This window comes from Apium graveolens, unplaced genomic scaffold, assembly GCF_009905375.1.
Source record: "Apium graveolens cultivar Ventura unplaced genomic scaffold, ASM990537v1 ctg3727, whole genome shotgun sequence".
Classification (NCBI taxonomy): Eukaryota; Viridiplantae; Streptophyta; class Magnoliopsida; order Apiales; family Apiaceae; genus Apium; species Apium graveolens.
In genome coordinates this window covers 37,385-59,270 of record NW_027418234.1, presented here as the reverse complement: position 1 = coordinate 59,270, position 21,886 = coordinate 37,385, and the positions used below count along the sequence as shown (strand labels likewise).

Genomic DNA, 21,886 nt, shown 5'->3' with positions numbered 1-21,886 from the left:
ATCATGGACATTCAATTAGAAATCCTTTTACCACCTCTTAGTGCCATATTCATACAAGTCAATTTTGGTCCACATTTTGGTTCTAATTAACCATGTTAGTCACTTCTCACCATATAAAAGTCACTTTGCACCCTATAAGAGTCACTTTCCACCATATATGCAACAATTGACATGTTAACATCATATACATCCAATTTGACATCCTTTTACCACCTATTAATACCACTTTCATACAAGTTAATTTTGTTCCACATTTTGGCTCTAATCAACCATGTAAGTCACTGTTCACCATATTAGAGTACCTTTACACCCTATAAGAGTCACTTGCCCCATATATTGATACAATTAACATGTTAACATCACGTAAAGTGGAGGTAACATCAAGTTAACATCATGTTAACTTTACCTCCAGATTTCTTTGGGGAGGTAAAGTGGATTTGAATTGTCATCACAAAGTGTCCTGGAAACATTGTTGTTTGCCGAAAAATGAAGGCGGTTTGGGTATAAGGGACTTAAAAGAGTGGAATAAAGCGGCTATTTTTTACCAGATTTGGCGAATCTCTAAACCTCATGCTGACGCTCTTTGGATTCTTTGGCTTCGAGAGTGTTTCTTCAAAAATAAATCCTTTTGGACAGCTTCTCTGCCGACTAGCAGCTCTTGGTGTGTTAGGGAAATGTTTAATTTAAAAAATGAGGCTAAACGATTTCTATCGTATCATGTGGGATGTAATTCTAGGCTGATGCTATGGCATGACCCTTGGATCAATCATCAACCTTTAGTTTCTCTGCTGAGCAATGACATTGTCTCTCTCTCGGATTCGTTCAACCTCGCTCCTATTTGTTCTATTATCTCTAACAGGGCTTGGAAACCTAGCTCCTCTAACCATGTCCTTGTCATGGAGCTTCGTAGACTTCTTCAAGGAGTGCGCATTTTCTCTCGTGACGAGGTTCTATGGAATGGTAATGCCAAGGCCTCCATCCCCGTAATTTGGGATTCATGTCGTCGCATTGGTATTCGACCACCTTGGTTTGATGCTGTTTGGCACTCATGGCATATCCCGAAATGCTCCTTTATTTTCTGGTTGATGTTACAAAATAGACTTCTTACAAGGGATAAACTATTAAACTTTGGATTGAATGTAGACCCTTCTTGTGTGCTGTGCCGTAGTCAGCCCGAATCAAATGTTCATATTGGTTCTGAGTGTCTCTTTACTTCTATGGTCCTCAAGAGTTGCCCTGTTCCAGTTTCTTTTAGCTGGAATGAATGGCAAGCTGGATTTTTTACTCGAGGGCGGACTTCGCGGGTCAAATCTCAGTTTGCTTGGTTATACGTGGGAGTAGTTTTATATTTGATATGGAGAGAAAGAAACAACAGGATTCATCATAATGGTGGTAGTTGCCATGTTGATAGTTTGATTGTATCTGTCAAAAGAATGGTTAGGGAAAAGGCTTCCACTTTAGCCTCCTTAAAAAAGGAAATCAGTAGGGATCCCACCCTTGTTACATTTCTTTACTAATACTCGGTTTTTAGTTTGTTGTATCTCTGGTTGCTTGTATTAGCTCTTTGACTCTTCTACCTGTGCTTCTGATCCCAACCTTGTCTGGGTCAGTTTTTCCGCGGGGTATGCCCCTAGATTTTGTTCCCTTTCTTTCTTTTATAATCAGTCATTTAGCAAAAAAAAAAAAAAACATCACGTAAATGCAATTAGACATCCTATAACCACCTCTTGGTACCCCTTTCCTACAAGTCAATTTTGGGCCACATCTTGGCTCTAATCAATCATGTAAGTGACTTCTCACCATATTAGAGTCACTTTGCACCTTATAAGAGTCACTTGCAATCATATATTGGTACAATTAACATGTTAACATCATGTACATGCAATTAGAAATCCCTTTACCACCTCTTAGTGCCATATTTATACAAGTCAGGATTGGACCACATTTTGGTTCTGATTAACCATGTTAGTCACTTCTCGCCATATTAGAGTCACTTTGCACCCTATAAGAGTCACTTTCCACCATATATGCAACAATTGACATGTTAACATCATATACATTTAATTTGACATCCTTTTACCACCTATTAATGCCAATCTCATACAAGTTAATTTTGTTCCACATTTTGGCTCTAATCAACCATGTAAGTCACTGTTCACCATATCAGAGTACCTTTACACCCTATAAGAGTCACTTGCCCCATATATTGATACAATTAACATGTTAATATCACGTAAATACAATTAGACATCCTTTAACCACCTCTTGGTACCCCTTTCCTACAAGTCAATTTTGGGCCACATTTTGGCTCTAATCAATCATGTAAGTGACTTCTCACCATATTAGAGTCACTTTGCACCTTATAAGAATCACTTGCCATCATATATTGGTACAATTAACATGTTAACATCATGTACATGCAATTAGAAATCCTTTTACCACCTCTTAGTGCCATATTCACACAAGTCAATTTTGGTCCACATATTGGTTCTAATTAACCATGTGAGTCACTTTTCACCATATTAGAGTCACTTTGCACCCTTTAAGAGTCACTTGCCACCAAATATTGATATGATTAGCATGTTAACATCATGTACATGCAATTAGACATCCTTTAACCACCTCTTGGTACCCCCTTTGTACAAGTCAATTTTGGGCCACATCTTGGCTCTAATCTATCATGTAAGTGACTTCTCACCATATTAGAGTCACTTTGCACCTTATAAGAGTCACTTGCCATCATATATTGGTACAATTAACATGTTAACATCATGTACATGTACTTAGAAATCCTTTTACCACCTCTTAGTGCCATATTCATACAAGTCAGTTTGGTCCACATTTTGGTTCTAATTAACCATGTTAGTCACTTCTCACCATATTAGAGTCTCTTTGCACCCTATAAGAGTCACTTTCCACCATATATGCAACAATTGACAAGTTAACATCATATACATCCAATTTGACATCCTTTTACCACCTATTAATGCCAATTTCATACAAGTTAATTTTATTCCACATTTTGGCTCTAATCAACCATGTAAGTCGTTGTTCACCATATCAGAGTAACTTTACACCCTATAAGAGTCACTTGCCCCATATATTGATACAATTAACATGTTAACATCACGTAAATGCAGTTAGACATCCTTTAACCACCTCTTGGTACTCCTTTCCTACAAGTCAATTTTGGGCCACATTTTGGCTCTAATCAATCATGTAAGTGACTTCTCACCATATTAGAGTCACTTTGCACCTTATAAGAATCACTTGCCATCATATATTGGTACAATTAACATGTTAACATCATGTACATGCAATTAGAAATCCTTTTACCACCTCTTAGTGCCATATTCATACAAGTCAATTTTGGTCCACATTTTGGTTCTAATTAACCATGTGAGTCACTTTTCACCATATTAGAGTCACTTTTCACCATATTAGAGTCACTTCGCACCCTTTAAGAGTCACTTGCCGCCAAATATTGATATAATTAACATGTTAATATCATGTACATGCAATTAGACATCCTTTAACCACCTCTTGGTACCCCTTTTGTACAAGTCAATTTTGGGCCACATTTTGGCTCTAATCAATCATGTAAGTGACTTCTCACCATATTAGAGTCACTTTGCACCTTATAAGAGTCACTTGCCATCATATATTGATACAATTAACATGTTAACATCATGGACATGCAATTAGAAATCCTTTTACCACATCTTAGTGCCATATTCATACAAGTCAATTTTAGTCCACATTTTGGTTCTAATTAACCATGTTAGTCACTTTTCACCATATTAGAGTCACTTTGCACCCTATAAGAGTCACTTTCCACCATATATGCAACAATTGACATGTTAACATCATATACATCCAATTTGACATCCTTTTACCACCTACTAATGCCACTTTCATAGAAGTTAATTTTGTTCCACATTTTGGCTCTAATCAACCATGTAATACACTGTTCACCATATTAGAGTACCTTTACACCCTATAAGAGTCACTTGCCCCATATATTGATACAATTAACATGTTAACATCACGTAAATGCAATTAGACATCCTATAACCACCTCTTGGTACCCCTTTCCTACAAGTCAATTTTGGGCCACATCTTGGCTCTAATAAATCATGTAAGTGACTTCTCACCATATTAGAGTCACTTTGCACCTTATAAGAGTCACTTGCCATCATATATTGGTACAATTAACATGTTAACATCATGTACATGCAATTAGAAATCCTTTTACCACCTCTTAGTGCCATATTCATACAAGTCAGGATTGGTCCACATTTTGGTTCTAATTAACCATGTTAGTCACTTCTCACCATATTAGAGTCACTTTGCACCCTATAAGAGTCACTTTCCACCATATATGCAACAATTGACATGTTAACATCATATACATCCAATTTGACATCCTTTTACCACCTATTAATGCCAATTTCATACAAGTTAATTTTATTCCACATTTTGGCTCTAATCAACAATGTAAGTCGCTGTTCACCATATCAGAGTACCTTTACACCCTATAAGAGTCACTTGCTCCATATATTGATACAATTAACATGTTAACATCACGTAAATGCAATTAGACATCCTTTAACCACCTCTTGGTACTCCTTTCCTACAAGTCAATTTTGGGCCACATTTTGGCTCTAATCAATCATGTAAGTGACTTCTCACCATATTAGAGTCACTTTGCACCTTATAAGAATCACTTGCCATCATATATTAGTACAATTAACATGTTAACATCATGTACATGCAATTAGAAATCCTTTTACCACCTCTTAGTGCCATATTCATACAAGTCAATTTTGGTCCACATTTTGGTTCTAATTAACCATGTGAGTCATTTTTCACCATATTAGAGTCACTTTGCACCCTTTAAGAGTCACTTGCCGCCAAATATTGATATAATTAACATGTTAATATCATGTACATGCAATTAGACATCCTTTAACCACCTCTTGGTACCCCTTTTGTACAAGTAAATTTTGGGCCACATTTTGGCTCTAATCAATCATGTAAGTGACTTCTCACCATATTAGAGTCACTTTGCACCTTATAAGAGTCACTTGCCATCATATATTGGTACAATTAACATGTTAACATCATGTACATGCAATTAGAAATCCTTTTACCACCTCTTAGTGCCATATTCATACAAGTCAATTTTGGTCCACATTTTGGTTCTAATTAACCATGTTAGTCACTTCTCGCCATATTAGAGTCACTTTGCACCCTATAAGAGTCACTTTCCACCATATATGCAACAATTGACATGTTAACATCATATACATCCAATTTGACATCCTTTTACCACCTATTAATGCCACTTTCATACAAGTTAATTTTGTTCCACATTTTGGCTCTAATCAACCATGTAAGTCACTGTTCACCATATTAGAGTAGCTTTACACCCTATTAGAGTCACTAGCCCCATATATTGATACAATTAACATGTTAACATCACGTAAATGCAATTAGACATCCTATAACCACCTCTTGGTACCCCTTTCCTACAAGTCAATTTTGGGCCACATCTTGGCTCTAATCAATCATGTAAGTGACTTCTCACCATATTAGAGTCACTTTGCACCTTATAAGAGTCACTTGCCATCATATATTGGTACAATTAACATGTTAACATCATGTACATGCAATTAGAAATCCTTTTACCACCTCTTAGTGCCATATTCATACAAGTCAGGTTTGGTCCACATTTTGGTTCTAATTAACCATGTTAGTCACTTCTCACCATATTAGTCACTTTGCACCCTATAAGAGTCCCTTTCCACCATATATGCAACAATTGACATGTTAACATCATATACATCCAATTTGACATCCTTTTACCACCTATTAATGCCAATCTCATACAAGTTAATTTTGTTCCACATTTTGGCTCAAATCAACCATGTAAGTCACTGTTTACCATATCAGAGTACCTTTACACCCTATAAGAGTCACTTGCCCCATATATTGATACAATTAACATGTTAACATCACGTAAATGCAATTAGACATCCTTTAACCACCTCTTGGTACCCCTTCTCTACAAGTCAATTTTGGGCCACATTTTGGCTCTAATCAATCATGTAAGTGACTTCCCACCATATTAGAGTCACTTTGCACCTTATAAGAGTCACTTTCCATCATATATCGGGACAATTAACATGTTAACATCATGTACATGCAATTAGAAATCTTTTTACCACCTCTTGGTGCCATATTCATACAAGTCAATTTTGGTCCACATTTTGGTTCTAATTAACCATGTTAATCACTTTTCACCATATTAGAGTCAGTTTGCACTCTATAAGTGTCACTTGACACCAAATATTGATATATTTAACATGTTAACATCATGTACATGCAAATAGACATCCTTTAACCACCTCTTGGTACCCCTTTTGTACAAGTCAATTTTGGGCCACATATTGGCTCTAACCTACCATGTAAGTCCCTTTAAACCATATTAGAGTAATTTTGCACCTTATAAGAGTAACTTGGCGTCATATATTGGTACAATTAACATGTAAACATCTTGTACATGCAAATAGAAATCCTTTTACCACCTCTTAGTGCCATATTCATAAAAGTCAATTTTGGTCCATATTTTGGTTCTAATTAACCATGTTAGTCACTTCTCACCATATTAGAGTCACTTTGCACCCTATAAGAGTCACTTTCCACCATATATGCAACAATTGACATGTTAAGATCTGTGCATCCAATTTGACATCCTTTTACCACCTATTAATGCCACTTTCATACAAGTTAATTTTGTTCAACATTTTGGCTCTAATCAACCATGTAAGTCACTGTTCACCATATTAGAGTAGCTTTACACCCTATAAGAGTCACTAGCCCCATATATTGATACAATTAACATGTTAACATCACGTAAATGCAATTAGACATCCTATAACCACCTCTTGGTACCCCTTTCCTACAAGTCAATTTTGGGCCACATCTTGGCTCTAATCAATCATGTAAGTGACTTCTCACCATATTAGAGTCACTTTGCACCTTATAAGAGTCACTTGCCATCATATATTGGTACAATTAACATGTTAACATCATGTACATGCAATTAGAAATCCTTTTACCACCTCTTAGTCCCATATTCATACAAGTCAGGTTTGGTCCACATTTTGGTTCTAATTAACCATGTTAGTCACTTCTCACCATATTAGAGTCACTTTGCACCCTATAAGAGTCACTTTCCACCATATATTCAACAATTGACATGTTAACATCATATACATCCAATTTGACATCCTTTTACCACTTATTAATGCCAATTTCATACAAGTTAATTTTATTCCACATTTTGGCTCTAATCAACCATGTAAGTCGCTGTTTACCATATCAGAGTACCTTTACACCCTATAAGAGTCACTTGCCCCATATATTGATACAATTAACATGTTAACATCACGTAAATGCAATTAGACTTCCTTTAACCACCTCTTGGTACCCCTTTTCTACAAGTCAATTTTGGGCCACATTTTGGCTCTAATGAATCATGTAAGTGACTTCCCACCATATTAGAGTCACTTTGCACCTTATAAGAGTCACTTTCCATCATATATTGGGACAATTAACATGTTAACATCATGTACATGCAATTAGAAATCCTTTTACCACCTCTTGGTGCCATATTCATACAAGTCAATTTTGGTCCACATTTTGGTTCTAATTAACCATGTTAATCACTTTTCACCATATTAGAGTCAGTTTGCACTCTATAAGTGTCACTTGACACCAAATATTGATATATTTAACATGTTAACATCATGTACATGCAATTAGACATCCTTTAACCACCTCTTGGTACCCCTTTTGTACAAGTCAATTTTGGGCCACATATTGGCTCTAACCTACCATGTAAGTCCCTTTAAACCATATTAGAGTAATTTTGCACCTTATAAGAGTAACTTGGCGTCATATATTGGTACAATTAACATGTAAACATCTTGTACATGCAAATAGAAATCCTTTTACCACCTCTTAGTGCCATATTCATAAAAGTCAATTTTGGTCCACATTTTGGTTCTAATTAACCATGTGAGTCACTTTTCACCATATTAGAGTCACTTTTCACCATATTAGAGACACTTTGCACCCTTTAAGAGTCACTTGCCGCCAAATATTGATATAATTAACATGTTAATATCATGTACATGCAATTAGACATCCTTTAACCACCTCTTGGTACCCCTTTTGTACAAGTCAATTTTGGGCCACATTTTGGCTCTAATCAATCATGTAAGTGACTTCTCACCATATTAGAGTCACTTTGCACCTTATAAGAGTCACATGCCATCATATATTGATACAATTAACATGTTAACATCATGGACATGCAATTAGAAATCCTTTTACCACATCTTAGTGCCATATTCATACAAGTCAATTTTAGTCCACATTTTGGTTCTAATTAACCATGTTAGTCACTTATCACCATATTAGAGTCACTTTGCACCCTATAAGAGTCACTTTCCACCATATATGCAACAATTGACATGTTAACATCATATACATCCAATTTGACATCCTTTTACCACCTACTAATGCCACTTTCATAGAAGTTAATTTTGTTCCACATTTTGGCTCTAATCAACCATGTAATACACTGTTCACCATATTAGAGTACCTTTACACCCTATAAGAGTCACTTGCCCCATATATTGATACAATTAACATGTTAACATCACGTAAATGCAATTAGACATCCTATAACCCCCTCTTGGTACCCCTTTCCTACAAGTCAATTTTGGGCCACATCTTGGCTCTAATCAATCATGTAAGTGACTTCTCACCATATTAGAGTCACTTTGCACCTTATAAGAGTCACTTGCCATCATATATTGGTACAATTAACATGTTAACATCATGTACATGCAATTAGAAAATACTTTTACCACCTCTTAGTGCCATATTCATACAAGTCAGGATTGGTCCACATTTTGGTTCTAATTAACCATGTTAGTCACTTCTCACCATATTAGAGTCACTTTGCACCCTATAAGAGTCACTTTCCACCATATATGCAACAATTGACATGTTAACATCATATACATCCAATTTGATATCCTTTTACCACCTATTAATGCCACTTTCATACAAGTTAATTTTGTTCCACATTTTGGCTCTAATCAACCATGTAAGTCACTGTTCACCATATTAGAGTAGCTTTACACCCTATAAGAGTCACTAGCCCCATATATTGATACAATTAACATGTTAACATCACGTAAATGCAATTAGACATCCTATAACCACCTCTTGGTACCCCTTTCCTACAAGTCAATTTTGGGCCACATCTTGGCTCTAATCAATCATGTAAGTGACTTCTCACCATATTAGAGTCACTTTGCACCTTATAAGAGTCACTTGCCATCATATATTGGTACAATTAACATGTTAACATCATGTACATGCAATTAGAAATCCTTTTACCACCTCTTAGTGCCATATTCATACAAGTCAGGTTTGGTCCACATTTTGGTTCTAATTAACCATGTTAGTCACTTCTCACCATATTAGAGTCACTTTGCACCCTATAAGAGTCACTTTCCACCATATATTCAACAATTGACATGTTAACATCATATACATCCAATTTGACATCCTTTTACCACCTATTAATGTCAATTTCATACAAGTTAATTTTATTCCACATTTTGGCTCTAATCAACCATGTAAGTCGCTGTTTACCATATCAGATTACCTTTACACCCTATAAGAGTCACTTGCCCCATATATTGATACAATTAACATGTTAACATCACGTAAATGCAATTAGACATCCTTTAACCACCTCTTGGTACCCCTTTTCTACAAGTCAATTTTGGGCCACATTTTGGCTCTAATCAATCATGTAAGTGACTTCCCACCATATTAGAGTCACTTTGCACCTTATAAGAGTCACTTTCCATCATATTTTGGGACAATTAACATGTTAACATCATGTACATGCAATTAGAAATCCTTTTACCACCTCTTGGTGCCATATTCATACAAGTCAATTTTGGTCCACATTTTGGTTCTAAATAACCATGTTAATCACTTTTCACCATATTAGAGTCAGTTTGCACTCTATAAGTGTCACTTGACAATTAGACATCCTTTAACCACCTCTTGGTACCCCTTTTGTACAAGTCAATTTTGGGACACATATTGGCTCTAACCTACCATGTAAGTCCCTTTAAACCATATTAGAGTAATTTTGCACCTTATAAGAGTAACTTGGCGTCATATATTGGTACAATTAACATGTAAACATCTTGTACATGCAAATAGAAATCCTTTTACCACCTCTTAGTGCCATATTCATAAAAGTTAATTTTGGTCCATATTTTGGTTCTAATTAACCATCTTAGTCACTTCTCACCATATTAAAGTCACTTTGCACCCTATAAGAGTCACTTTCCACCATATATGCAACAATTGACATGTTAAGATCATATGCATCCAATTTGACATCCTTTACCACCTATTAATGCCACTTTCATACAAGTTAATTTTGTTCAACATTTTGGCTCTAATCAACCATGTAAGTCACTGTTCACCATATTAGAGTACCTTTACACCCTATAAGAGTCACTTGCCCCATATATTGATACAATTAACATGTTAACATCACGTAAATGCAATTAGACATCCTTTAACCACCTCTTGGTACCCCTTTCCTACAAGTCAATTTTGGGCCACATTTTGGCTCTAATCAATCATGTAAGTGACTTCTCACCATATTAGATTCACTTTGCACCTTATAAGAGTCACTTGCCATCATATATTGGTACAATTAACATGTTACCATCATGTACATGCAATTAGAAATCCTTTTACCACCTCTTAGTGCCATATTCATACAAGTCAATTTTGGTCCATATTTTGGTTCTAATTAACCATGTTAGTCACTTCTCACCAGATTAGAGTCACTTTGCACCCTATAAGAGTCACTTTCCACCATATATGCAACAATTGACATGTTAACATAACGTAAATGCAATTAGACATCCTTTAACCACCTCTTGGTACTCCTTTCCTACAAGTCAATTTTGGGCCACATTTTGGCTCTAATCAATCATGTAAGTGACTTCTCACCATATTAGAGTCACTTTGCACCTTATAAGAATCACTTGCCATCATATATTGGTACAATTAACATGTTAACATCATGTACATGCAATTAGAAATCCTTTTACCACCTCTTAGTGCCATATTCATACAAGTCAATTTTGGTCCACATTTTGGTTCTAATTAACCATGTTAGTCACTTCTCACCATATTAGAGTCACTTTGCACCCTATAAGAGTCACTTTCCACCATATATGCAACAATTGACATGTTAACATCATATACATCCAATTTGACATCCTTTTACCACCTATTAATGCCACTTTCATAGAAGTTAATTTTGTTCCACATTTTGGCTCTAATCAACCATGTAATTCACTGTTCACCATATTAGAGTACCTTTACACCCTATAAGAGTCACTTGCCCCATATATTGATACAATTAACATGTTAACATCACGTAAATGCAATTAGACATCCTATAACCACCTCTTGGTACCCCTTTCCTACAAGTCAATTTTGGGCCACATCTTGGCTCTAATCAATCATGTAAGTGACTTCTCACCATAGTAGAGTCACTTTGCACCTTATAAGAGTCACTTGCCATCATAAATTGGTACAATTAACATGTTGACATCATGTACATGCAATTAGATATCCTTTTACCACCTCTTAGTGCCATATTCATACAAGTCAGGATTGGTCCACATTTTGGTTCTAATTAACCATGTTAGTCACTTCTCACCATATTAGAGTCACTTTGCACCCTATAAGAGTCACTTTCCACCATATATGCAACAATTGACATGTTAACATCATATACATCCAATTTGACATCCTTTTACCACCTATTAATGCCAATTTCATACAAGTTAATTTTATTCCACATTTTGGCTCTAATCAACCATGTAAGTCGCTGTTCACCATATCAGAGTACCTTTACACCCTATAAGAGTCACTTGCTCCATATATTGATACAATTAACATGTTAACATCACGTAAATGCAATTAGACATCCTTTAACCACCTCTTGGTACTGCTTTCCTACAAGTCAATTTTGGGCCACATTTTGGCTCTAATCAATCATGTAAGTGACTTCTCACCATATTAGAGTCACTTTACACCTTATAAGAATCACTTGCCATCATATAATGGTACAATTAACATGTTAACATCATGTACATGCAATTAGAAATCCTTTTACCACCTCTTAGTGCCATATTCATACAAGTCAATTTTGGTCCACATTTTGGTTCTAATTAACCATGCGAGTCACTTTTCACCATATAAGAGTCACTTTGCACCCTTTAAGAGTCACTTGCCGCCAAATATTGATATAATTAACATGTTAATATCATGTACATGCAATTAGACATCCTTTAACCACCTCTTGGTACCCCTTTTGTACAAGTCAATTTTGGGCCACATTTTGGCTCTAATCAATCATGTAAGTGACTTCTCACCATATTAGAGTCACTTTGCACCTTATAAGAGTCACTTGCCATCATATATTGGTACAATTAACATGTTAACATCATGGACATGCAATTAGAAATCCTTTTACCACCTCTTAGTGCCATATTCATACAAGTCAATTTTGGTCCACATTTTGGTTCTAATTAACCATGTTAGTCACTTCTCACCATATTAGAGTCACTTTGCACCCTATAAGAGTCACTTTCCACCATATATGCAACAATTGACATGTTAACATCATATACATCCAATTTGACATCCTTTTACCACCTATTAATGCCACTTTCATACAAGTTAATTTTGTTCCACATTTTGGCTCTAATCAACCATGTAAGTCACTGTTCACCATATTAGAGTAGTTTTACACCCTATAAGAGTCACTTGCCCCATATATTGATATAATTAACATGTTAACATCACGTAAATGCAATTATACATCCTATAACCACCTCTTGGTACCCCTTTCCTACAAGTTAATTTTGGGCCACATCTTGGCTCTAATCAATCATGTAAGTGACTTCTCACCATATTAGAGTCACTTTGCACCTTATAAGAGTCACTTGCCATCATATATTGGTACAATTAACATGTTAACATCATGTACATGCAATTAGAAATCCTTTTACCACCTCTTAGTGCCATATTCATACAAGTCAGGTTTGGTCCACATTTTGGTTCTAATTAACCATGTTAGTCACTTCTCACCATATTAGAGTCACTTTGCACCCTATAAGAGTACTTTCCACCATATATGCAACAATTGACATGTTAACATCATATACATCCAATTTGACATCCTTTTACCACCTATTAATGCCAATCTAATACAAGTTAATTTTGTTCCACATTTTGGCTCTAATCAACCATGTAAGTCACTGTTCACCATATCAGAGTACCTTTACACCCTATAAGAGTCACTTGCCCCATATATTGATACAATTAACAACATCACGTAAATGCAATTAGACATCCTTTAACCACCTCTTGGTACCCCTTTCCTACAAGTCAATTTTGGGCCACATTTTGGCTCTAATCAATCATGTAAGTGACTTCTCACCATATTAGAGTCACTTTGCACCTTATAAGAATCACTTGCCATCATATATTGGTACAATTAACATGTTAACATCATGTACAAGCAATTAGAAATCCTTTTACCACCTCTTAGTGCCATATTCATACAAGTCAATTTTGGTCCATATATTGGTTCTAATTAACCATGTGAGTCACTTTTCACCATATTAGAGTCACTTTGCACCCTTTAAGAGTCACTTGCCACCAAATATTGATATAATTAACATGTTAACATCATGTACATGCAATTAGACATCCTTTACCCACCTCTTGGTACCCCCTTTGTACATGTCAATTTTGGGCCACATCTTGGCTCTAATCAATCATGTAAGTGACTTCTCACCATATTAGAGTCCCCTTGCACCCTATAAGAGTCACTTTCCACCATATATGCAACAATTGACATGTTAACATCATATACATCCAATTCGACATCCTTTTACCACCTATTAATGCCAATTTCGTACAAGTTAATTTTGTTCCACATTTTGGCTCTAATCAACCATGTAAGTCACTGTTCACCATATCAGAGTACCTTTACACCCTATAAGAGTCACTTGCCCCATATATTGATACAATTAACATGTTAACATCACGTAAATGCAATTAGACATCCTTTAACCACCTCTTGGTACCCCTTTTCTACAAGTCAATTTTGGGCCACATTTTGGCTCTAATCAATCATGTAAGTGACTTCCCACCATATTAGAGTCACTTTGCACCTTATAAGAGTCACTTTCCATCATATTTTGGGACAATTAACATGTTAACATCATGTACATGCAATTAGAAATCCTTTTACCACCTCTTGGTGCCATATTCATACAAGTCAATTTTGGTCCACATTTTGGTTCTAAATAACCATGTTAATCACTTTTCACCATATTAGAGTCAGTTTGCACTCTATAAGTGTCACTTGACAATTAGACATCCTTTAACCACCTCTTGGTACCCCTTTTGTACAAGTCAATTTTGGGACACATATTGGCTCTAACCTACCATGTAAGTCCCTTTAAACCATATTAGAGTAATTTTGCACCTTATAAGAGTAACTTGGCGTCATATATTGGTACAATTAACATGTAAACATCTTGTACATGCAAATAGAAATCCTTTTACCACCTCTTAGTGCCATATTCATAAAAGTTAATTTTGGTCCATATTTTGGTTCTAATTAACCATCTTAGTCACTTCTCACCATATTAAAGTCACTTTGCACCCTATAAGAGTCACTTTCCACCATATATGCAACAATTGACATGTTAAGATCATATGCATCCAATTTGACATCCTTTTACCACCTATTAATGCCACTTTCATACAAGTTAATTTTGTTCAACATTTTGGCTCTAATCAACCATGTAAGTCACTGTTCACCATATTAGAGTACCTTTACACCCTATAAGAGTCACTTGCCCCATATATTGATACAATTAACATGTTAACATCACGTAAATGCAATTAGACATCCTTTAACCACCTCTTGGTACCCCTTTCCTACAAGTCAATTTTGGGCCACATTTTGGCTCTAATCAATCATGTAAGTGACTTCTCACCATATTAGATTCACTTTGCACCTTATAAGAGTCACTTGCCATCATATATTGGTACAATTAACATGTTACCATCATGTACATGCAATTAGAAATCCTTTTACCACCTCTTAGTGCCATATTCATACAAGTCAATTTTGGTCCATATTTTGGTTCTAATTAACCATGTTAGTCACTTCTCACCAGATTAGAGTCACTTTGCACCCTATAAGAGTCACTTTCCACCATATATGCAACAATTGACATGTTAACATAACGTAAATGCAATTAGACATCCTTTAACCACCTCTTGGTACTCCTTTCCTACAAGTCAATTTTGGGCCACATTTTGGCTCTAATCAATCATGTAAGTGACTTCTCACCATATTAGAGTCACTTTGCACCTTATAAGAATCACTTGCCATCATATATTGGTACAATTAACATGTTAACATCATGTACATGCAATTAGAAATCCTTTTACCACCTCTTAGTGCCATATTCATACAAGTCAATTTTGGTCCACATTTTGGTTCTAATTAACCATGTTAGTCACTTCTCACCATATTAGAGTCACTTTGCACCCTATAAGAGTCACTTTCCACCATATATGCAACAATTGACATGTTAACATCATATACATCCAATTTGACATCCTTTTACCACCTATTAATGCCAATTTCATACAAGTTAATTTTATTCCACATTTTGGCTCTAATCAACCATGTAAGTCGCTGTTCACCATATCAGAGTACCTTTACACCCTATAAGAGTCACTTGCTCCATATATTGATACAATTAACATGTTAACATCACGTAAATGCAATTAGACATCCTTTAACCACCTCTTGGTACTGCTTTCCTACAAGTCAATTTTGGGCCACATTTTGGCTCTAATCAATCATGTAAGTGACTTCTCACCATATTAGAGTCACTTTACACCTTATAAGAATCACTTGCCATCATATAATGGTACAATTAACATGTTAACATCATGTACATGCAATTAGAAATCCTTTTACCACCTCTTAGTGCCATATTCATACAAGTCAATTTTGGTCCACATTTTGGTTCTAATTAACCATGCGAGTCACTTTTCACCATATAAGAGTCACTTTGCACCCTTTAAGAGTCACTTGCCGCCAAATATTGATATAATTAACATGTTAATATCATGTACATGCAATTAGACATCCTTTAACCACCTCTTGGTACCCCTTTTGTACAAGTCAATTTTGGGCCACATTTTGGCTCTAATCAATCATGTAAGTGACTTCTCACCATATTAGAGTCACTTTGCACCTTATAAGAGTCACTTGCCATCATATATTGGTACAATTAACATGTTAACATCATGGACATGCAATTAGAAATCCTTTTACCACCTCTTAGTGCCATATTCATACAAGTCAATTTTGGTCCACATTTTGGTTCTAATTAACCATGTTAGTCACTTCTCACCATATTAGAGTCACTTTGCACCCTATAAGAGTCACTTTCCACCATATATGCAACAATTGACATGTTAACATCATATACATCCAATTTGACATCCTTTTACCACCTATTAATGCCACTTTCATACAAGTTAATTTTGTTCCACATTTTGGCTCTAATCAACCATGTAAGTCACTGTTCACCATATTAGAGTAGTTTTACACCCTATAAGAGTCACTTGCCCCATATATTGATATAATTAACATGTTAACATCACGTAAATGCAATTATACATCCTATAACCACCTCTTGGTACCCCTTTCCTACAAGTTAATTTTGGGCCACATCTTGGCTCTAATCAATCATGTAAGTGACTTCTCACCATATTAGAGTCACTTTGCACCTTATAAGAGTCACTTGCCATCATATATTGGTACAATTAACATGTTAACATCATGTACATGCAATTAGAAATCCTTTTACCACCTCTTAGTGCCATATTCATACAAGTCAGGTTTGGTCCACATTTTGGTTCTAATTAACCATGTTAGTCACTTCTCACCATATTAGAGTCACTTTGCACCCTATAAGAGTACTTTCCACCATATATGCAACAATTGACATGTTAACATCATATACATCCAATTTGACATCCTTTTACCACCTATTAATGCCAATCTAATACAAGTTAATTTTGTTCCACATTTTGGCTCTAATCAACCATGTAAGTCACTGTTCACCATATCAGAGTACCTTTACACCCTATAAGAGTCACTTGCCCCATATATTGATACAATTAACAACATCACGTAAATGCAATTAGACATCCTTTAACCACCTCTTGGTACCCCTTTCCTACAAGTCAATTTTGGGCCACATTTTGGCTCTAATCAATCATGTAAGTGACTTCTCACCATATTAGAGTCACTTTGCACCTTATAAGAATCACTTGCCATCATATATTGGTACAATTAACATGTTAACATCATGTACAAGCAATTAGAAATCCTTTTACCACCTCTTAGTGCCATATTCATACAAGTCAATTTTGGTCCATATATTGGTTCTAATTAACCATGTGAGTCACTTTTCACCATATTAGAGTCACTTTGCACCCTTTAAGAGTCACTTGCCACCAAATATTGATATAATTAACATGTTAACATCATGTACATGCAATTAGACATCCTTTACCCACCTCTTGGTACCCCCTTTGTACATGTCAATTTTGGGCCACATCTTGGCTCTAATCAATCATGTAAGTGACTTCTCACCATATTAGAGTCCCCTTGCACCCTATAAGAGTCACTTTCCACCATATATGCAACAATTGACATGTTAACATCATATACATCCAATTCGACATCCTTTTACCACCTATTAATGCCAATTTCGTACAAGTTAATTTTGTTCCACATTTTGGCTCTAATCAACCATGTAAGTCACTGTTCACCATATCAGAGTACCTTTACACCCTATAAGAGTCACTTGCCCCATATATTGATACAATTAACATGTTAACATCACGTAAATGCAATTAGACATCCTTTAACCACCTCTTGGTACCCCTTTTCTACAAGTCAATTTTGGGCCACATTTTGGCTCTAATCAATCATGTAAGTGACTTCCCACCATATTAGAGTCACTTTGCACCTTATAAGAGTCACTTTCCATCATATTTTGGGACAATTAACATGTTAACATCATGTACATGCAATTAGAAATCCTTTTACCACCTCTTGGTGCCATATTCATACAAGTCAATTTTGGTCCACATTTTGGTTCTAAATAACCATGTTAATCACTTTTCACCATATTAGAGTCAGTTTGCACTCTATAAGTGTCACTTGACAATTAGACATCCTTTAACCACCTCTTGGTACCCCTTTTGTACAAGTCAATTTTGGGACACATATTGGCTCTAACCTACCATGTAAGTCCCTTTAAACCATATTAGAGTAATTTTGCACCTTATAAGAGTAACTTGGCGTCATATATTGGTACAATTAACATGTAAACATCTTGTACATGCAAATAGAAATCCTTTTACCACCTCTTAGTGCCATATTCATAAAAGTTAATTTTGGTCCATATTTTGGTTCTAATTAACCATCTTAGTCACTTCTCACCATATTAAAGTCACTTTGCACCCTATAAGAGTCACTTTCCACCATATATGCAACAATTGACATGTTAAGATCATATGCATCCAATTTGACATCCTTTTACCACCTATTAATGCCACTTTCATACAAGTTAATTTTGTTCAACATTTTGGCTCTAATTAACCATGTAAGTCACTGTTCACCATATTAGAGTACCTTTACACCCTATAAGAGTCACTTGCCCCATATATTGATACAATTAACATGTTAACATCACGTAAATGCAATTAGACATCCTTTAACCACCTCTTGGTACCCCTTTCCTACAAGTCAATTTTGGGCCACATTTTGGCTCTAATCAATCATGTAAGTGACTTCTCACCATATTAGATTCACTTTGCACCTTATAAGAGTCACTTGCCATCATATATTGGTACAATTAACATGTTACCATCATGTACATGCAATTAGAAATCCTTTTACCACCTCTTAGTGCCATATTCATACAAGTCAATTTTGGTCCATATTTTGGTTCTAATTAACCATGTTAGTCACTTCTCACCAGATTAGAGTCACTTTGCACCCTATAAGAGTCACTTTCCACCATATATGCAACAATTGACATGTTAACATAACGTAAATGCAATTAGACATCCTTTAACCACCTCTTGGTACTCCTTTCCTACAAGTCAATTTTGGGCCACATTTTGGCTCTAATCAATCATGTAAGTGACTTCTCACCATATTAGAGTCACTTTGCACCTTATAAGAATCACTTGCCATCATATATTGGTACAATTAACATGTTAACATCATGTACATGCAATTAGAAATCCTTTTACCACCTCTTAGTGCCATATTCATACAAGTCAATTTTGGTCCACATTTTGGTTCTAATTAACCATGTTAGTCACTTCTCACCATATTAGAGTCACTTTGCACCCTATAAGAGTCACTTTCCACCATATATGCAACAATTGACATGTTAACATCATATACATCCAATTTGACATCCTTTTACCACCTATTAATGCCACTTTCATAGAAGTTAATTTTGTTCCACATTTTGGCTCTAATCAACCATGTAATTCACTGTTCACCATATTAGAGTACCTTTACACCCTATAAGAGTCACTTGCCCCATATATTGATACAATTAACATGTTAACATCACGTAAATGCAATTAGACATCCTATAACCACCTCTTGGTACCCCTTTCCTACAAGTCAATTTTGGGCCACATCTTGGCTCTAATCAATCATGTAAGTGACTTCTCACCATAGTAGAGTCACTTTGCACCTTATAAGAGTCACTTGCCATCATAAATTGGTACAATTAACATGTTGACATCATGTACATGCAATTAGATATCCTTTTACCACCTCTTAGTGCCATATTCATACAAGTCAGGATTGGTCCACATTTTGGTTCTAATTAACCATGTTAGTCACTTCTCACCATATTAGAGTCACTTTGCACCCTATAAGAGTCACTTTCCACCATATATGCAACAATTGACATGTTAACATCATATACATCCAATTTGACATCCTTTTACCACCTATTAATGCCAATTTCATACAAGTTAATTTTATTCCACATTTTGGCTCTAATCAACCATGTAAGTCGCTGTTCACCATATCAGAGTACCTTTACACCCTATAAGAGTCACTTGCTCCATATATTGATACAATTAACATGTTAACATCACGTAAATGCAATTAGACATCCTTTAACCACCTCTTGGTACTGCTTTCCTACAAGTCAATTTTGGGCCACATTTTGGCTCTAATCAATCATGTAAGTGACTTCTCACCATATTAGAGTCACTTTACACCTTATAAGAATCACTTGCCATCATATAATGGTACAATTAACATGTTAACATCATGTACATGCAATTAGAAATCCTTTTACCACCTCTTAGTGCCATATTCATACAAGTCAATTTTGGTCCACATTTTGGTTCTAATTAACCATGCGAGTCACTTTTCACCATATAAGAGTCACTTTGCACCCTTTAAGAGTCACTTGCCGCCAAATATTGATATAATTAACATGTTAATATCATGTACATGCAATTAGACATCCTTTAACCACCTCTTGGTACCCCTTTTGTACAAGTCAATTTTGGGCCACATTTTGGCTCTAATCAATCATGTAAGTGACTTCTCACCATATTAGAGTCACTTTGCACCTTATAAGAGTCACTTGCCATCATATATTGGTACAATTAACATGTTAACATCATGGACATGCAATTAGAAATCCTTTTACCACCTCTTAGTGCCATATTCATACAAGTCAATTTTGGTCCACATTTTGGTTCTAATTAACCATGTTAGTCACTTCTCACCATATTAGAGTCACTTTGCACCCTATAAGAGTCACTTTCCACCATATATGCAACAATTGACATGTTAACATCATATACATCCAATTTGACATCCTTTTACCACCTATTAATGCCACTTTCATACAAGTTAATTTTGTTCCACATTTTGGCTCTAATCAACCATGTAAGTCACTGTTCACCATATTAGAGTAGTTTTACACCCTATAAGAGTCACTTGCCCCATATATTGATATAATTAACATGTTAACATCACGTAAATGCAATTATACATCCTATAACCACCTCTTGGTACCCCTTTCCTACAAGTTAATTTTGGGCCACATCTTGGCTCTAATCAATCATGTAAGTGACTTCTCACCATATTAGAGTCACTTTGCACCTTATAAGAGTCACTTGCCATCATATATTGGTACAATTAACATGTTAACATCATGTACATGCAATTAGAAATCCTTTTACCACCTCTTAGTGCCATATTCATACAAGTCAGGTTTGGTCCACATTTTGGTTCTAATTAACCATGTTAGTCACTTCTCACCATATTAGAGTCACTTTGCACCCTATAAGAGTACTTTCCACCATATATGCAACAATTGACATGTTAACATCATATACATCCAATTTGACATCCTTTTACCACCTATTAATGCCAATCTAATACAAGTTAATTTTGTTCCACATTTTGGCTCTAATCAACCATGTAAGTCACTGTTCACCATATCAGAGTACCTTTACACCCTATAAGAGTCACTTGCCCCATATATTGATACAATTAACAACATCACGTAAATGCAATTAGACA

General features: G+C 35.6%; 1 protein-coding gene across 1 annotated transcript; it reads left to right on the top strand.

Annotated features, from left to right (window-relative positions):
- The first annotated feature begins 674 nt into the window (after positions 1–674).
- LOC141701316 (uncharacterized) lies at positions 675–1,517 on the top strand. Its single transcript, XM_074505000.1, has one exon. The coding sequence runs from the start codon at positions 675–677 to the stop codon at positions 1,515–1,517; it is 843 nt and encodes a 280-aa protein (XP_074361101.1).
- Positions 1,518–21,886: the final 20,369 nt, after the last annotated feature.